At 35.9% G+C, this 20,632-nt stretch overlaps 1 protein-coding gene across 1 annotated transcript in view; it reads left to right on the top strand.

Annotated features, from left to right (window-relative positions):
• USH2A (usherin) overlaps nt 1-20,632 on the top strand; it is a gene marked incomplete at its 5' end in the record, with an annotated part of 770,156 nt that overhangs the window by 69,818 nt on the left and 679,706 nt on the right. Inside the window, one exon of the mRNA XM_082666701.1 lies at nt 19,136-19,199. Within this exon, the coding sequence (XP_082522827.1) occupies nt 19,136-19,199 (64 nt within the window). The remainder of the gene's footprint in view (nt 1-19,135; nt 19,200-20,632) is intronic.

Raw genomic sequence — 20,632 nt, 5'->3', positions numbered from 1 at the left:
ATTATATTTATAATGTTGTACATTACATCACTAGTACTTATTTATCTTATAACTGGAAGTTCATACTTTTCGACTGTCTGCATCCACTTCCCCCTCCCTCCACCCCATCTCCACCTCTGGTAACCACAAATATGATATCTTTTTCTGTAAGTTTGTTTGTTATTTTTTTTAAAGTATAATAGACCTATAGCACTATGTTAGTTCCTGTTACACAGCATATTCAAAATTTCTGTGTATTTCAAACTGATCACTACAATAAATCAGTTACCATATGTCACCATGCAAAGATATTACATAGTTATTAACTGTATTCCCCACACTGTACATTTCATACCTGTGACTCATTTATTTTGCAACTGGAATTTTGTACCTCTTAATCTTCCACACTTACTTCTTTCCTTCTCCTTCCCCCTCCCACCACTGGCAAACCCCTATTTGTTATCTGTATCTATAACTCTGTTTATGTTTTATTATGTTTGTTCACTTGTTTTGTTTCTTTAGATTTCACATTTAAGTGAAATCATACATTATTAGCCTTTCTCTGTCTGACTTATTTCACTAAGCATAATACCCTCTAAGTCCATCCATGTCATTGCAAATGACAGGATTTTATTTGTGTGTGTGTGTGTGTGTACACAACATATTCTTTATCCATTTGTCTATTGATGTACACTTTGTTTGCTTCCATATCTTGGCTATTGTAAATAATGCTACAATGAATATAGACGTGCATACATCTTTTCTAATTGGTGTTTATGCTTCTTTGGATAAATACTGAGGAGTGGTATTGCTAGATCATATGGTAGTTCTATTTTTAATCTTTTGAGAAATCTCCATACTGTTTTTCATAGTGGCTGCACCAATTTACATTCCCACCAACAGTGCACATGAGTTCTCCTTTTCTACACATCCTTGCAAACACTTGTTATTTGTTGCCTTTTTGATAATAGTTTTTATGACAGGTGTGAGGTAATATCTCATTGTGGTTTTGATTTGCATTTCCCTGATGATTAGTGATGTTGAGCATCTTTTCATCTGCCTGTTGGCCATCTGTGTATGTTTATCTTCCTTGGAAAAATGTTTATTTTGATTCTCTGCCCATTTTTCAGTCAGGTTGTTTGTTCTTTTGTTGTTGAATTATATGAGTTCTTTATATATTTTTGATATTAACCACTTATATATAATTTGCAAATACCTTCTCCCATTCACTAGGTGGCCTTTTCGTTTTACTGATAGTTTCCTGCTCTGTGAAAAACTTTTTAGTTTGATATAGTCCTGTTTATTTTTGCTTTTGTTTCCCCTACCCAAGCAGACATATCCAAAAACATATTATGAAGACCAGTGTCAAAGAGCAAATACCTATGTTTTCTTCTAGAACTTTTATGGTCTTAGGTCTTACATTTAAATCTTTAATCCATTTTGAATTTATTTTTGTGCGTAATGTGACAGTAGTCCATTTTGATTCTTCTGCATCTAGCTGTCCAGTTTTCCCAACACCAGTTGTCAAAGAGACTGTCTTTTTCCCATTGTATATTATTGCCTCCTCCTTTTTCATAGAGTAATTGCCCATATAAGTCCATATTCACTGGGCTTTCTATGCTGTTCCATTGATCTATGTGTCTGTTTTTGTGCCAGTATTATACTGTTTTGGTTACTGTAGCTTTGCAGTATAGTTTGAAATCAGGGAGCATGACACCTCTGGGTCTTTCTCAAGAATGTTTTAGCTATTCAGGGTCTTTTGTGTTTCCATACAAATTTTAGAATTATTTGTTCTATTTCTGTGAAAAATGCCACTGGTATTTTGACAGGGATTGCATTGAATCTGTACATTGTTTGGGTAGTATGGTCATTTTAACATTGTTAGTGTATAGAAATGCAACAGATTTCTGTATATTAATTTTGTAACCTGCATCTTTACTGAATTCATTGATGAGCTCTGGTAGTTTTTTGGTGATGATGTCTATTTCTTCTTGAGTCAGTTTCAGTAATTTGTATCTTTCTAGAAATTGGTCTGTGTGATCTGGATTATCTAATTTTAGCATAAATTGTTCATGGGATTCTCCTATAATCTTTTTATGTCTGTAAGGTCAGTTGTAATGTCCCCTCTTTCATTCCTGATATTAATAATTTGAGTCTTCTCTTCTTTTTTCTTTGTCCGTCTAGCTGAAGATTTGTCAAATATGTTGACCTTTTCAAAAAACCAATTTTTGATTTTGCTTGTTTTCCCTTTATTTCATTTGTGTCTAATCTTTATAACTTCCTTCCTTTGGATTGCTTTAGATAGTGTTTCCTTTCTTCTTTCTAGTTTCTTAAGGTAGAAGATTAGGCTATTGATTTGATAACTTTCTTCTTTAATATAGATGATTATAGCTATACATTTCCCTTTAAGCAGTGTTTTACCTGAAACTCATGAAGTGTGATATGTTTTATATTCATTTTTATTTGTCTCAAGGATTTCCTGGTTTTCTTGTAATTTCCTCTTTGACCTATTGGTTATTGGGAATGTGTTTGGTTATAGTTTATGTGATTTATATGTATTTTTTTTTTTTTTGCTATTTTTTAGCTTTCAAACTGTTTCTTTGAGCTTGTCTCTTATAGAAAATATATAGTTGAATCATATTTGTGGTTTGTTTTTCCATTCTTCCAATATCTCATTTTTTTATTGGGGTATTTAAACCATTTACATTTCATGCAATTACTGATAAGATAGTTACCTTTGTAATGTCACTTTGCTGTTTGTTTTCTATGTCTTTTCTTATGTCTTTTTGTTCCTCTATTTCTCCCTTACTCTTTTCTTTTGTGTTAAATAAATGTTTTTGAGTTCACCATTTTAATCCCCTTGCCATTTCTTTTACTATATTTTTTAATTTTATTAGTAGGTTCTCAGGTTATCACAATTACATCTTAACTTATAATAACCTAGTTTGAATTAATACCAACTTAATTTCAATAGTATACAAAAACTGTGCCTATATTTTGTTTGTTTTCCTCCCCCTTGTTATTGTCATTCAAATTGTGTTATTAGATGCCCATCAACACAGATTTATAATTATTGCTTTATTCAATTCTCTTTTTAATCAGGAAAAAAAGAATTATAAATGAAATATTTATATAATCTTTTATATTATGTAGTTTATTTATTTATTTATTTTTGTGGTACACAGGCCTCTCACTGTTGTGGCCTCTCCCATTGCGGAGCACAGGCTCCAGACGCGTAGGCTCAGCAGCCGTGGCTCACGGGCCCAGCCACTCCGTGGCATGTGGGATCTCCCCGGACCAGGGCTCGAGCTCGTGTCCCCTGCATTGGCAGGTGGACTCTCAACCACTGCGCCACCAGGGAAGCCACTATGTAGTTACTTTTAAAAGTGCTCTTTATTTCTCTACGTGCATTAGAACTAATGTCTACTGTTCTTTCAGCCTAAAGACTTCCTTTAGTACTTCTTGTAAATTAGGTCTATAAGTCATAAATTCTCTCAGTTTTTGTTTACCTTGGAATGCCTTAATTTGTCCTGCATTTTTAAAGAATAGTTTTACAGGAAAGAGAATTTTTGTTGACAGTCTTGTTTTCTTTCGGTGCTTTAAATATGTCATCTCACTACCTTCTATCTGCCATGGTTTCTCATGAGAAATCTGTTGTTAATCTTACTGAAGATTCATTGTATGAGATGGATCATTTCTCTCTCACTGCTTTCATAATTTTCTCTTTTTATTTAAGCAGTTTGATTATGATATACCTAGGTACAGATCTCTGAATTTATCCTTCTTGAAGTTCATTGAGTTTCTTGGATGTGTAGATTATGGTTTCCATCAAATTGGAGGAGGTTTAGTGATTATTTCTTTTAAATATTCTTCCTGCTCCTTTCTTTACCTCTTCTCTGGGATCACTATTAGGCTTATGTTTGTACACTTGATGGGGATCCCACAGGTCCATGAGGTTCTGTTTAGTTCTTTGTATTTTTTTCTTTCTATTCTTCAGACTAGATAATCTCAGTTGACTTTTAAGATTCTTTTTTCTACCCATTTGTACCTGTTGTTGAGCTCCTTTAGTGAATTCTTCATTTTATAACTTCTGTCTCTTTGCTCATCTTCTCTATTTGCTGAGGCATCATTCTCATACTTTCCTTTAGTTCTCTAGATATGGTTTCCCTTAGTTTTTTGAACATATTTAAATAGTTGATTTGAAGTATTTCTCTAGTAAGTTTAACGTATGGGATTTTAATTGGCCCAGTTTCTATGGCCACTTCCCCCCAACTGTGTATCAGCCATGCTTTCTTGTTTCTTTGCATGTGTGATAATTTTTTTGTTGAAAACTGGACATTTTAAATAATATAGTGTAGCAAATATAGAAATCAGAGTCTTTTTCTCCTCAGGATTTTTTTTTTGCTGTTCGTTTGCTTAGTGACTTTCCTAAGCAAGTTACATAAAATATGTATTTTTGTCATATGTGGTCATTAAAATCTCTGTCCAGTTAGCTTAGTGCTGAGCTAATAATGGAACAGAGAATTTCATAAATTCCTAGAGCCAATAACTTTTTTTAGCCTTTTTTGAGGGCTCTGTTAGTGTGTTGCAGCATACCTTTAACATTCAGTCAGACAGATGAGCACTCTTCTTTAGTCACCATTTGCTGCTTAAGCAGAACCACAAGGTCAAAAGGAGGTGAGAGTTTAGGTTCTTCTCAGATGTCTCTTGGGAATGCACATGTCCCTGTGTGTACACACACCACTTTGCATGATCATGGCCTTCTAGATTTATGGGAATATGTTGGAGTTTTGCAAAGCCCCTTATGGACATGTCATTTCTCAGCTTTCCTTTTACCTTTTTTTGTTTGTTTGTTGTTTTCCCCAGCTGTTATTGCTGCCTTAGGCAACTGTAGTGTTAAGCAGTTGCCACTGGTTATTGTCAACAAACATCCTAAAGAAATGACTATTTCCACTGGGCAAACTCTGAGTCAGTATAAGCCATACTTGTGGGAATTTTAGAGTACTGCTAGACAGATTAAATAATGACAGTTTTCTGAGGTTGGGGCTTTGAAAGAGCTCCAATCCCATTCTCAATTCCTCCAGTGGATGCTAGGCTGCTGTTTTTCACTGTGATTGTAGAATATCCAATTTCAAGATTAACTGCTGAGAGATAGAGGAGGATGGGAATAGAGAAAGTTAAAATGCCGCAAAACATGATATTCTTACTATTATTCACCCATGGGGGGGAAAAACACTCCCTGGATTGTTGCAAATCTTTGGTCAATTTCCATCATTTTAGAAAATTGGATTTGACATTCTTTGCTAGTGTTATCATTGCTTTTATGGCAGAATTTTCAGTTGTTCTTACTCTGCCATTCCTGATGACATCCTGTAATTTATTTCATCATTATCTTGCACTTTTCTCAATAGACATTGCCATGCTTTATTAGATTTATAACTAGTATTTCATGTTTTGGGGCTAATATAAATGTTACTTTAAAAAGTTTCATTTCCAGTGTTTCATCACTAGTGTATAGAATTGAATTGATTTTTATACATTCAAGTTGTATCTCATAAAATTGCTAAATTTCTTTATTACTTCTAGTAGCTTTTGTGTAAATTCACTGGGATTTCCTAGGAGACAATTATATTACCCATGAATAGAGGCAAATTTATTTCTTCCTTTCCAATTGTTGTGACGTTTTAAAAAATTAGCCTTATAGCACAACTGTTTTTATCTTGATTTCTATATTAGATTATTTACTCAGAGTTTTCCTATTTAACTAATTTTGCTGTGCCACCAATCATAATGTGGCTGTACTGCTTCTTACCGGTGATTACATATTTTCTAAATAGACAACTATGAGGGCCTTCTGGTATGAGTCATATCTATTTACTTGATCGATTTATATAATTTAGACCTGTCTTTACCATATGAATATTTTTCAAAGAAGAATCTCTTTATGAAATGTTTATTCCACTGAATATCTGTTGCCAAAAAGTTGGCAACTAGCAAAAAAATGAGTAAAATTCACTCTTAAGACTATGTCCTTGAAATATTTTATGATATTCTTCCCCAAAGTCAAATCATAATTCTCCTGTTTGGAGTGGATGACTCACATTAACTCTAGGTCTTTAGCGAACTTTTTTAACTTTAAAAATTCCCTTCAAATATGAATTCTGTGGTAGAAGATGTGATTGTTTTATGTTCAGATTCCAAAATTTAAAACTAAAATGGTTTTTAAAGGTCATAAAGCCTAGGCCTTTTATTTTATAGGTGATAAAATAGATTTCATAATCCCTCTGCAGCAAAGCTTCCCTTTAACTATTACTAAAATACAGGAAGAGAATTCAAATTTATCAGTATTGAGATGTACACCTCCACTTCTATACCCTCTTCTGACTACTATTGTCTTTCTCTTGGATGACTGTAATAGCCTTACTGGTCTCACTGCTTCTACTCTTGTCATCCTATATTCTACTTATATATATATATATATATATATATATATATATATATATATATATATATAACTTTTTCAGGGCTACTGATTTTTTTTTTTTTTGGGCTGCATTGGGTCTTCATTTCTTCACGAGGGCATTTCTCTATTTGCTGCGAGTGGGGGCTACACTTCGTTGCAGTGCGTGGGCTTCTCATTGCAGTGGCTTCTCATTACAGAGCACAGGCTCTAGGTACTTGGGCTTCAGTAGTTGTGGCACACGGGCTCAGTAGTTGTGGCTCATGGGCTCTAGAGAGCAGACTCAGTAGTTGTGGCACACAGGCTTATTTGCTATGTGGCACGTGGGATCTTCCTGGACCAGGACTCAAACCTGTGTTCCCTGCATTGGCAGGCAGATTCTTAACCACTGTGCCACCAGAGAAGCCCCCTATATTCTACTTTTAACACTTCGGAATAAACTAGAGTTCATGTCACTCTCTACTCTGAGCTCTCCAGTGACTTCCTCTTTCATATACAATAAAAACTGAAGTCCTTACAATAGGCTACAGGGCTTTTCACAGTTTGAACCCAATTCCCCCCCCGCCACACACCACCCTACACCTGGCAGCCAGTTACTTGTCTGACCTAATCTTCCAATAGCCTCACTTCCCTTATTCTGCTCCAGGATGCTGGCTTCTTGCAGTTCTTCTCATATGCCAGGCATACTGCCTTAGGTCTGTGCACTCAATGACTGCTGTCTGGCATATTTTGCCCCGATTTATATATATGATTGTTCCCTTTCCACTGTCATACCGTGTTCTCAATGAGACCTCTCTTTAACATACTATCCAAATTAAAGTCCAGCCATGCTCTCCAAGCTGCTCTTATTTTTTCCCATTTTTCATAGCATTTATCTTGTTTTAATATACTACATAAATTACTTGTTATATTAATCTAGTTGCCTGAATGCAAGCTACATAAAAGCAAGTTTCTTTTGTTTGTTTGTTTGTTTGAGTTTCTTTTGTGCCTGTTTTGTTAACTGATGTATTCCTGAAACCCATGAAAGTTCCTGGCATGTAAACGGTTCCCAGTAAACATTTGTTGAGTCAATGAATGCATAAAAGAATTAATCCAACCTGATAATTTAAAGCCATGATTCTGTTTTGATTTGCATTTCTCTAATAATTAGTGATGTTGAGCATCTTTTCATGTGTTTGTTGGCCATGTGTATGTCTTCTTTAGAGAAATGTCTATTTAGATCTTCTGCCCATTTTTTGATTGGGTTGTTTGTTTTTTTGATATTGAGCTGCATGAACTGTTTGTATATTTTGGAGATTAATTCTTTGTCAGTTGCTTCATTTGTAAATATTTTCTCCCATTCTGAGGGTTCTCTTTTCATCTGTTTATGGTTACCTTTCCTGTACAAAAGCTTTTAAGTTTAATTAGGTCCCATTTGTTTATTTTTGTTTTTATTCTCATTACTCTAGGAGGTAGGTCAAAAAAGATTTTGAGGTGATTTATGTCAAAGAGTGTTGTGCCTATGTTTTCTTCTAAGAGTTTTGTGGTGTCTGGACTTACATTTAGGTCTTTAATCCATTTTGGGTTTATTTTTGTGTATGGCATTAGGGAGGGTTCTAATTTCATTCTTTTACACGTAGCTGTCCAGTTTTCCCAGCACCACTTACTGAAGAGGCTGTCTTTTCTCCATTGTATATTCTTGCCTCCTTTGTCATAGATTGGAAAATCAAAACTACTATGCGGTATAAACTCACACCAGTCAGAATGGCCATCATCAAAAAATCTTCAAACAATAAATGCTGGAGAGGGTGTGGAGAAAAGGGAACCTTCATGCACTGTTAATGGGAATGTAAATTGGCACAGCCACTTTGGAGAACGGTATGGAGGTTCCTTAGAAAACTAAAAGTAGAATTACCAAATGACCCAGAAATCCGATTACTGGGCATATACCCAGAGGACACCACAATTCAAAAAGACACATGCACCCCAGTGTTCATTGCAACACTATTTACAATAGCTAGGACATGGAAGCAACCTAAATGTCCATCAACAGAAGAATGGATAAAGAAGATGTGGTATGCTATGAGACTAGATATCAATTACAGGAAAAAATCTGTAAAAAATACAAATAATGGAGGCTAAACAATACATTACTTAATAACCAAGAGATCACTGAAGAAATCAAAGAGGAAGTCAAAAAATGCCTAGAAACAAATGACAATGAAAACATGATGACCCAAAATCTACGGAATGCAGCAAAAGCTGTTCTAACAGGGAAGTTTATAGCAATACAAGCCTACCTCAGGAAACAAAAACCATCTCAAATAAACCACCTAACTTTACACCTTAAAGCAATTAGTGAAAGAAGAACAAAATAAAACCCAAAGTTTGCAGAAGGAAAGAAATCATAAAGATCAGATCAGAAATAAATGAAAAAGAAATGAAGGAAACGATAGCAAAGATCAATAAAACTAAAAGCTGGTTCTTTGAGAAGATAAAATTCATAAACCATTAGCCAGACTCATCAAGAAAAAACGGGAGAAGACTCAAATCAATAGAATTAGAAATGAAAAAGGAGAAGTAACATATGACACTGCAGAAATACAAAGGATCGTGAGAGATTACTACAAGCAACTATATGCCAATAAAATGGACAAACTAGAAGAAATGGACAAATTCTTAGAAAAGCACAACCTTCTGAGACTGAACCAGGAAGAAATAGAAAATATAAAGAAACCAATCACAAGCACTGAAATTGAGACTGTGATTAAAAATCATCCAACAAACAAAAGGCCAGGACCTGGTGGCTTCGCAAGTGAATTCTATCAAACATTTAGAGAAGAGCTAAGACCTATCCTTGTCAAACTCTTCCAAAAAATTGCAGAGGGAGGAACACTCCCAAACTCATTCTATGAGACGACGATCACCCTGATACCAAAACCAGGCAAAGATGTCACAAAGAAAGAAAACTACAGACCAATATCACTGCTGAACATAGATGCAAAAATCCTCAACAAAATACTAGCAAACAGAATCCAACAACACATTAAAACGATCATACACCATGATCAAGTGGTGTTTATCCCAGGATTGCAAGGATTCTTCAATATATGCAAATCAATCAATGTGATACACCATATTAACAAATTGAAGGATAAAAACCATATGATCATCTCAATAGATGCAGAAAAAGCTTTTGACAAAATTCAACAACCATTTATGATAAAAACCCTGCAGAAAGTAGACATAGAGGGAACTTACCTCAACATAAAAAAGGCCATATATGACAAACCCACAGCCAACATCATTCTCAATGGTGAACAACTGAAAGCATTTCCACTAAGATCAGGAACAAGGCAAGCCTACCCACTCTAACCACTATTATTCAACATAATTTTGGAAGTTTCAGCCACAGCAATCAGAAGAAAAAGAAATAAAAGAAATCCAAATTGGAAAAGAAGAAGTAAAGCTGTCACTGTTGGCAGATGACATGATACTACACATAGAGAATTCTAAAGACTCTACCAGAAAACTCCTAGAGCTAATCAATGAATTTGGTAAAGTAGCAGGATACAAAATTAATGCACAGGAATCTCTTGCATTCCTATACACTAATGATGAAAAATCAGAAAGAGAAATTAAGGAAACACGCCCATTTACCATTGCAACAAAAAGACTCAAATACCTAGGAATAAACCTCCTTAAGGAGACAAAAGACCTGTGTGCAGAAAACTATAAGACACCGATGAAAGAAATTAAAGATGATACGGACAGATGGAGAGATATACCATGTTCTTGGATTGGAAGAATCAACATTGGGAAAATGACTCTACTACCCAAAGCAATCTAAAGATTCAGTGCAATCCCTATCAAACTACCAATGGCATTTTCCGCAGAACTAGAACAAAAAATTTCACAGTGTGTATGGAAACACAAAAGACTCTGAATAGCCAAAACAATCTGGAGAAAGAAAAACAGAGTTGGAAGAATCAGGCTCCCTGACTTCAGACTATTACTACAAAGCTAGAGTCATCAAGACAGTATGGTACTGGCACAAAAACAGAAATATAGATCAGTGGAACAGGATAGAAAGCCCAGAGATAAACCCACGCACATATGGTCACCTTATTTTTGATAAAGGAGGCAAGAATATACAATGGAAAAAAGACCTCTTCAGTAAGTGGTGTTGGGAAAACTGGACAGCTACATGTAAAAGAATGAAATTAGAACACTCCCTAATACCATACACAAAAATAAACTCAAAATGGATTAAAAACCTAAATGTAAGGCCAGACACTATCAAACTCTTAGAGGAAAGCATAGGCAGAACACTCTATGACATAAATCACAGCAAGATCCTTTTTGACCCACCTCCTAGAGAATCGGAGATAAAAACAAAAATAAATAAATGAAACCTAATGAAACTTAAAAGCTTTTGCACAGCAAAGGAAAACATAAACAAGAAGAAAAGACAACCCTCAGAATGGAAGAAAATATGTGCAAATGAAGCAACTGACAAAGGATTAATCTCTAAAATTTACAAGCGGCTCATGAAGCTCAATATCAAAAAAAACAAACAACCCAATCCAAAAATGGGCAGAAGACCTAAATAGACATTTCTCCAAACAAGATACAGACTGCCAACGAACACATGAAAGAATGCTCAGCATTGCTAACCATTAGAGAAATGCAAATCAAAACTACAACGAGGTATCACCTCACACCAGTCAGAATGGCCATCATCAAAAAATCTACAAACAATAAATGTTGGAGAAGGTGTGGAGAAAAGGACACTCTCTTGCACTGGTGGTGGGAATGTAAATTGATACAGCCACTGTGGAGAACAGTATGGAGGTTCCTTAAAAAACTACCATACGACCCAGCAATTCCACTACTGGGCATATACCCTGAGAACACCATAATTCAAGAAGAGTCATATACCACAATGTTCATTGCGGCACTATCTACAATAGCCAGGACATGGAAGCAACCTAAGTGTCCATCAACCAATGAATGGATAAAGAAGATGTGGCACATATATACAGTGGAATATTATTCAGCCATAAAAAGCAACGAAATTGAGTTATTTGTAGAGAGGTGGATGGACCTAGAGTCTGTCATACAGAGTGAAGTAAGTCAGAAAGAGAAAAACAAATACTGTATGCTAACACATATATATGGAATCTAAAAAACAACAACAAAAAATGGTCATGAAGAACCTAGGGGCAAGATGGGAATAAAGCCACAGACTACTAGAGAATGGACTTGAGGATACGGGGAGGGGGAAGGGTAAGCTGGGACAAAGTCGAGAGTGGCATGGACATATATACACTACCAAACGTAAAATAGATAGCTAGTGGGAAGCAGCTCCATAGCACATGGAGATCAGCTCGGTGCTTTGCGACCACCTAGAGGGGTGGGATAGGGAGGGTGGGAGGGAGATGTAAGAGGTAGGAGACATGGGGATTACATATATATGTATACCTGATTCACTTTTTGTTATAAAGGAGAAACTAACATACCATTGTAAAACAATTATACTCCAATAAAGATGTTAAAAAAAAAAGATGTGGTACATGTATACAATGGAATATTACTCAGCCATAAAAAGGAATGAAATTGGGTCATTTGTCAAGACATGGATGGACCTAGAGACTTTCATACAGAGTGAAGTAAGTCAGAAAGAGAAAAATAAATATTGTATGTTAACACATATATGTGGAATCTAGAAAAATTGTATAGATGATCATATTTGCAAAGCAGAAATAAGAGACACAGACGTAGAGAACAAATGTATGGATACCAAGGGTGTAAGGAGGGAGTGGGAGGAATTGGGAGATTGGGATTGACATATATACACTATTGATACTAAGTATAAATTAGATAACTCATGAGAACCTACTGTATAGCACAGGGAACTCTACTCAGTGCTCTGTGGTTACCTAAATGGGAAGGAAATCCAAAAAGGAGGGGATATATGTATACATATGGATGATTCATTTTGCTGAACAACAGAAACTAGCACAACATTGTAAAGCAACGATACGCCAATAAAATTAATTAAAAAAAACAACGTGATTCAGGCTTTGACAAAATCACAGTGTTCAACAGTTTTGCCTTCAGTTATATTAGGGCTTTCAAAACCAGAAGTCATTATCCCTTATTCATTGTGATCTGTATTTTCTGGGTACTTTGAATTAAAATATTCCCTAGAGGTTGTATATATAACATTTTAGACTCTTTTTTATACTGCGAACATAAATTAGGTAATGTGGAATACATGTTGCCACTATTTTTTTGTCTTTGATAACTCATTATGTTAACAACCATAGGAAATGATGACTAAACTGGTTTCCTGGGCCTCCATAACAAAATACCACAAATTGGGTGGCTTATAACAATAGAAATTTATTGTCTTACAGTTCTAGAGGCTGTAAGTCCAAAATCAAGGTGTTAACAGGGCCATGTTCTCTCTGAAACCTCGAGGGGTGCATCCTTCTTTGTCTTTAATTAACTTCTGGTGGTGGCTGCCAATCCTTGGTATTCCATGTTCTTTAGCTCTGTCACTCTAATCCCTGCCTTTGTTGTCACGTGGCCTTCTCCCTGTGTGAATGTGTTTTTATTAGTATCTTCCTCTTCTTATAAGGACATTAGTCAGATTAGGGCCCACCCTAATGACATCACCTTGATGATATCTGCAAAGACCCTGTTTCCAAAGAAGGTCATGTTCATAGGTACTGGGGGATAAGACTTCAGCATGTAATTTGGGAAGGGCACCATTCAACCCATAACCATATTTTTTTTATCTGGGGGGTGTTTCTTGATGGCATAGCATGCTTCGAGTATGATGGGAAACTTCCTGTTGCTTCATTAGTCAGTGCTGCCAAAAGCAGCACCAGTGTTTATCTCTATTGTGTCCCCAGGCAGCACTGAAGTGAATACTATGATTGTTTCAAATAGCCTGCTCACTTCTACTGCACTCTTCTTTTACTTAATCCGAGGCCCACTACCTTGACTCCTCTCTTTTTTCTGGTCTATTACCTCTCACCCTGTTTCACTTTCCTGTTCTCTTCCAAGTACTGTGGTGCATTATTTCTTCTATATTACTGGAATCTTACCTTCCTGTTCTCCTTGTTTGATATACTGTACCTGAAAACCCTCAACCCTGGCTACCTCTAATCATTTGATATTTCTCTTGAGTTGTCAGCATGTTTGGGGAAATCACTTAGCTTTCAGACTCGTGCCATGGCAAAGTTACAGTCTCTGATTTCAGATGGCCCTCAAGATACTTCCTGAGGATCCGTGTATTTTTCCCTGGTCAACCTTCTCACTCATTTTGTATAGCGTTCATTATACATCGTTATTACAGGTATAAATACCGCTATTCCTCCTTGCTTCCCTCCTTCATTAGTAAATAATTTTTGAACAGTTTTACCCTTTGCCAGGAAACTTGGCTATGAGCTAGGGCTAGAACAGCAGATAAGACCAATTATTACTTTCTGTGTCTTTCTAGGGAAGACTTTTACATTTCATAAGCATGGTAGAGAAGTAAATAGGCATTTGTAGAACAGAATCAGAAGTGCAGAGTGCCACAGGAACATATAGGATCCTGCTGGGCCACAGAAAGTTTCCCAAAGGAAATATTTCAAAGCTGATTAAGGGCTGGGACAGAGCAGGAACGTTGGAAGTAGAGGCAAAATCATGTGCAAAACCTCAGGGCTGAGAGACCTTGGTCCTTGTGGAGTACTACAGGTAGTCTGTAGACCTGCCCCATATGGCATATGAAGGATGCTGGAGGAGAAGGGTTGGGTGTGAGTGGGGTAGGTGAAGGTGAAGAAATAAATAGGGGACAGATCCAGCTTCCTTCATTCCAGGCAGACATTACCTCTTCCTCAGAAAGAAAATTCATACCATGAGGAGTGATTTTCCTGTTTGTCTTCCCTACTCTTCAAACAAAACCACAATGACTTAAATGTATTCACACCTGTTCTTCCTGTCTTTCCTCTATGTCCAAGAAAGGTATATCCTTCATTATATCATTTCCTACCTTGCTTAGCTTCAGCTCTTTGATCCAGGGCAATTTACCAAATTTCTTGGATGGCCAGTTTGTCAAATGAACTGTGCATAATGTTTTCTTTCTCTTTTCACTAATTATAAATTTTAAAGCAATTTGTGTTGGAAATCTAAAGATTTCTATGATATTTTAATAGAGTGGGTTTTTTTTGTTTGTTTATTGTTGTTATTTCTTCATAACACTGCTTTAAGTAATAATTAGTTTGCACTTGCCTCAATTGCCTATTTCTAGACAAAGGGTAGAGGAACTTTCCTAACAGGAATGTCAGGGCATTAGGCTGCATCGAGCATTGTTTTCTTTGGGCCTTGGGTTGTGGGGTGTGCGGAAAACTGAGGCAGAGAAGTGGAGTGGGGGCCTAATGATATACTTTTTCTTAGAATGTATCAATTGGAAACCTTTAGATTCATGAAGAAATATTCATATATGAAATATTGTTATTTTCTTAACTACAGCCTTTAATATAATTATAAGAAGAAAGATAAAATACACACTCACACAAACTCACACATAGACACTTACTCTTTTTATGCCCCTGAGTCCCATCTTTCTTCGCTCACATCTCCTGCTGCTTCTGAGATCAGCATCTCAGACTATTTGGTGTGCTAATTCTACTCTACATCTTTTATGCATCTGCCATAACCTTACTCTGCCCCAGGTTCCTCCGAAGCACCACCAAAAAACTGCAGCAAAGATAGATCAGACATTCCTTAAAACTATTATTGAGATAAAATTAAAAAATAGAATTGTTAAAAAAAAACACATTTAAGGAAATAGTCATTTGGTGATTGGCCATTGCTCCAAGTTTAATTTAAAAAACACAGTTACTGGATTAGCATTATACTTTAGAACATATCATTGTTGTGTCCCCATGATTTAAACTCTAGCTAGAATTTTACCATTTTCATTGTTTTTCTCATTATTAAAAATAAAAAATACCTTAGCTTTCTTACATTTTTCTGTTCCTGCTCTCCCTGGGCTTATCTGTTAGTACATCCTAAATAAATATTTGGTGAATTAATAAAATAATGTGTGGTTTAAAGTTGATATATACCCACATCTTGAAAAGTCACCTAATTCAAAGCAGATTGGGCTCTGAACCTGACTTGTCTTAGAAAAATTCTCATGAGGTGATGGAATTTTGAGACTGAGCTAGGATGCCACTGATACATGTGAATAACTCGGAACTCCTGAATAGGAGGTTTTCAATTTATCCTCACTTACTGGAGATTTTCTAGATGAGGCATTATTCTTAGTTTGGAGAAGACCCAAGCTGATGCTCTGGAGCTTGGGGGTAGAACAGGTGGAATGGAAAAGTGGGGAGTCTTGTTCTCGGTAATGTGAATGCTCTGAAAATCAGGATGCGAAACAGATGACAATCACATTTAGGGCTGATGAGATGATAGATTTATAGGCTTATAAACTACAGAGAAATTTGATTTGGGGAAGATATTCTGGATAGAGATCATAAGTTGGGTCAGTAAATAGGCTGGCCAAAATATTAACTGACAAGTCCTATAATGTATATAGAGATAACTATGATTATTATTCACTTGTAATTAGCAAAATATATATTGGTCTGTAAGAATTTGAAAGGACTGTGATATAAACATAAAAGTTTTCTAAACTATAGACCAATTACTAGTAAGGAGATTGAAACAGTAAAAAAAAAAAGTCAACAAAAAAGCCTAGGACCAGATGACTTCACTGGTGAATTCTACAAAGCATTCAAAGAAGATTTAATACCTAGTCTTCTCAAACTCGTCTTTGATGAACATGGAGGCAAAAATCCTGGACAAAATATTAGCAAACTGAATCCAACAAGACATTAAAAGGATCATACACCATGATCAAGTGGGATTTATTCCAAGGATGTAAGGATGGTTCAATATCCACATATCAATTGAGGTGATAAATCACATCAGCAAAATGAAGGATAAAAGTCATGTGATCATCTCAATAGATGTAGAAAGAGCATTTGACAAAATTCAACGTTAATTTATGACAAAAACTCTCAGCAAAGTGGGTATACAGGGAGTATATCTCAGCATAATAAAGGCCATGTATGACAAACCCACAGCTAACAATGGTGAAAAATATGAAGGCTTTTCCTATAAGATCAGGAATAAGACAAGGATGCCCTCTCACCACTTCTATTCAACATTGTATTGGAATTCCTATCCACAGCAATTAGCAAGAAATAAGAAACAAAAGGAATCCAAATCAGAAAGAAAGAAGGAAAACTGTTCCTATTTGCAAATGACATGATATAGAAAACCCTAAAGACTCCCTCCAAAACCTGTTAGAACTAATAAGTAAGGTAAGTTGCAAGATATAAAATCAGTATACAAAATCTATTGCATTTCTATGCACAAATAATGAACCATGAGAAAGAGAAATTAAGAAAACAATCATATTTCCAGTTGCATTGAAAAAAGGAATAGGGACTTCCTTGGTGGTGCAGTGGATAAGAATCCACCTGCCAATGCAGGGGACATGGGTTCAATCCCTGGTCCAGGAAGATCCCACATGGTGTGGAGCAACTGGGCCCATGCACCACAAATACTAAGCCCGTGTACCACAACTACTGAAGCCCGCACACCTGGAGCCCATGCTCTGCAACAAGAGAAGCCACTGCAATGAAAAGCCTATGCACCACAATGAAGAGTAGCCCCTGCTCACCACAATTAGAGAAAGCCCGTGCACAGAAATGAAGACCCAATGCAGCCATAAATAAATAAACAAACAATTTTTTTAACAGGAATAAATTTAGCCAAGGAGGTGAAAGACCTGTACACTGAAAACTATAGGACACTGCTGAATGGAATTGAAGACACAAATAAATGGAAAGATATTTCTTATTCATAGATTGGAAGAACTGATAATCCTAAAATGTCCATATTATCCAAAACAACCTATAAGTTCAATGCAATTCCTTTCAAAACTCCAAGGGCATATTTCATAGAACTAGGCCAAATAATTCTAAAAGTTGTAGGAAACCACAGAGATCCTGAATTGCCAAAATAATATTGAGAAAGAAGAACAAAGCTGGAAGTACCATTCTCCCTGATTTCAAACTCTGCTACAAAGCTGTATTAATCAAAACTGTATGGTGTTGGCACAAAAACAAATACATAGGTCAATGGGACAGAACTGAGAGCACAAGAATAAACCCACATGTATGTGGACAATTAATCTCCAACAAAGGAGAAAGAACATACAAGAGAAAGGATAGTCTCTTTCCAGTTGGGAGAATTGGACATGTAAAATGATGAAACTAGATGACTATCTTATGCCATACACAAAATTAACTCAAAATGGATTAAAGACACCATAATATTCCTAGAAAAAGCATAAACAGTAACCTCGCTGACATCCGATTTAGCAATGTTTTTGTGGATCTGACTCCAAAGTCAAGGGAAACAAAAGCAAAAATAAACAAATGGGGCTACATCAAATTAAAAAGCTTATGCACAGTGAAGGAAACCATCATCAAAACGAAAAGGCAGCCTACTGAATGGGAGAAGATATTTGCCAATGATATATCTGATAAGGGGTTAATATCCAAAATATATAAAGAACTCATACAACAATAAAAGCATGAACAACCCAATTAAAAAGTAGGTAGTGGGTATGAATAGACATTTTCCCAAAGACATATAGATGGCCAACAGGCACACATGAAACGATGTTCAACATCGCTAATTATTAGGGAAATGCAAAACAAAACTGTAATGATATATCACCTCATACATGTTAGAATGGCTATTATCAAAAGGATAAGAAATAACAACTGTGGAGAGGAGGTGGAGAAAAGGGAACCTTTTTCTGGGTTGGTGAGATTGTAAATTGGTACAACCACTATGGAAATCAGTATGGAGTTTCCTCAAAAAATTAAGACTAGAACTACCATATGACCCAGCTATTCCACTTCTAAGTATTATTTAAAGATAATGAAAACACTAATTTGAAAAGATGTGTGTGCCCGTATGTTCTCTGTAACATTGTTTACAATAACCAAGATATGGAAACGACCTGTGTACCTGTTTCCATCAATTGATGAATGGATAAAGAAGATGTGTGGTGTGTGTGTGACATTCTTTTTATGAGTCTACATATTCAAGAGATGCCTATATATATATATATATGTATATACATATATATATATATATATATATATAATGGAATACTACTCAGCCATAAAAAATGAAATCCATCCTTGTGGCAACAAGGATGAGCCTTGAAGGTATTATGCTAAGTGAAATAAGTCAGAAGGAGAAAGACAAATACTGTATAATTTCACTCATATGTGGAATCTAAAAAAGCCAATGCACAAAACAAATGCACAAATAAAAACAAACAAACCCATCAATACAGAGAACAGTTTAGTGGTTACCAGAGGGGAAGGTGGTTAGGAGTGGGTGAAACTGATGAAGTGTGTCAACTCATATGGTGATGGATGGTAATCAGACTTGTGGTTGTGACCACTTTGTACTGTATGCAGGTGGTGAATTATAATGCTGTATACCTGAAACTAATATAATTTAAAAGTTTCATAGCTTTAAAAGAATTTCACTTGAACATTTGTCAACCGTTGCTTGGTAAACTGAGACTTCTCATATTATGTACATATATGTATTTTTCAGGTTTAGAGCAATTTGTTGGAAGAATGCAAGATTTTCGATTATACCAAGTGGCACTTACAAACAGGTAAGCAGATCGTACAACTTTATACCTGACGTGTAAGGGTAAATGATAAATTCATTTAAGTAAGAGTATCATGAAGATTACAGCATTTTCCATCTTTACAGTATTTGGGAAACATCATCTAATTGATGTTTACAGTGTTTGCTGTGGCTTAGTCTATGGTTGTTATTCACTAGTGCTACTCTGTTGGGTAACTCCTCATAATATAATATTGATCAAATTCTGTACAAAGGATTTCTTCTAAGAAAACTAGACTTTTGAACAAGTTGTATTATAGAATTTGGGATACATTTGTTTAAATGTTCTGTATGAAGTTGTTTCTGATACTTAAGAAACTGTTATACTTCACTCTGTATGATAATCTCTAGGTCCATCCACATCTCTACAAATGACCTTTTTATGGCTGAGTAATGTTCCATTGTGTATATGTACCACATCTGTATCTATTCATCTGCTGATGGGCATTTAGGTTGCTTCCATGACCTGGCTATTGTAAATAGTGCTGCAGTGAACATTGGGGTGCATGTGTCTTTTTGAATTATGGTTTTCTCTGGGTATATGCCCAGTAGTGGGATTGCTGGGTCGTATGGTAATTCTATTTTTAGTTTTTTTTTTTTTTTTAACATCTTTATTGGGGTATAATTGCTTTACAATGGTGTGTTAGTTTCTGCTTTACAACAAAGTGAATCAGTTATACATATACATATGTTCCCATATCTCTTCCCTCTTGCGTCTCCCCCCCCCACCCTCCCTATCCCACCCCTCCAGGCTGTCACAAAGCACCGAGCCAATATCCCTGTGCCATACGGCTGCTTCCCACTAGCTATCTACCTTACTACGTTTGTTAGTGTGTATATGTCCATGACTCTCTCTCGCCCCGTCACTGCTCACCCTTCCCCCTCCCCATAACCTCAAGTCCGTTCTCTAGGAGGTCTGCGTCTCTATTTATTTTTAGTTTTTTAAGGAACCTCCATACTGTTCTCCATAGTGGCTGTATCAATTTACATTCCTACCAGCAGTGCTAGAGTGTTCCCTTTTCTCCACACCCTCTCCAGCATTTGTTGTTTGTAGATTTTCTGATAATGCCCATTCTAACTGGTGTGAGGTGATACCTCATTGTAGTTTTGATTTGCATTTCTCTAATAATTAGTGATGTTGAGCAGCTTTTCATGTGCTTCCTGGCCATCTGTATGTCTTCTTTGGAGAAATGTCTATTTAGGTCTTCTGCCCATTTTTGGATTGGGTTGTTTGTTTCTTTTAATATTGAGCTGCATGGACTGTTTATATATTTTGGAGATTAATCCTTTGTCCATTGATTCATTTGCAAATATTTTCTTCCATTCTGAAGGTTTTCTTTTCATCTTGTTTATAGTTTCCTTTGCTGTGCAAAAGCTTTTAAGTTTCATACAGAATGAAGTAGGTCAGAAAGAGAAAAA

Source organism: Grampus griseus (assembly GCF_964374135.1).
Source record: "Grampus griseus genome assembly, chromosome: 1".
Lineage (NCBI taxonomy): Eukaryota > Metazoa > Chordata > Mammalia > Artiodactyla > Delphinidae > Grampus > Grampus griseus.
This window is presented reverse-complemented; position numbering and strand designations above follow the sequence as displayed.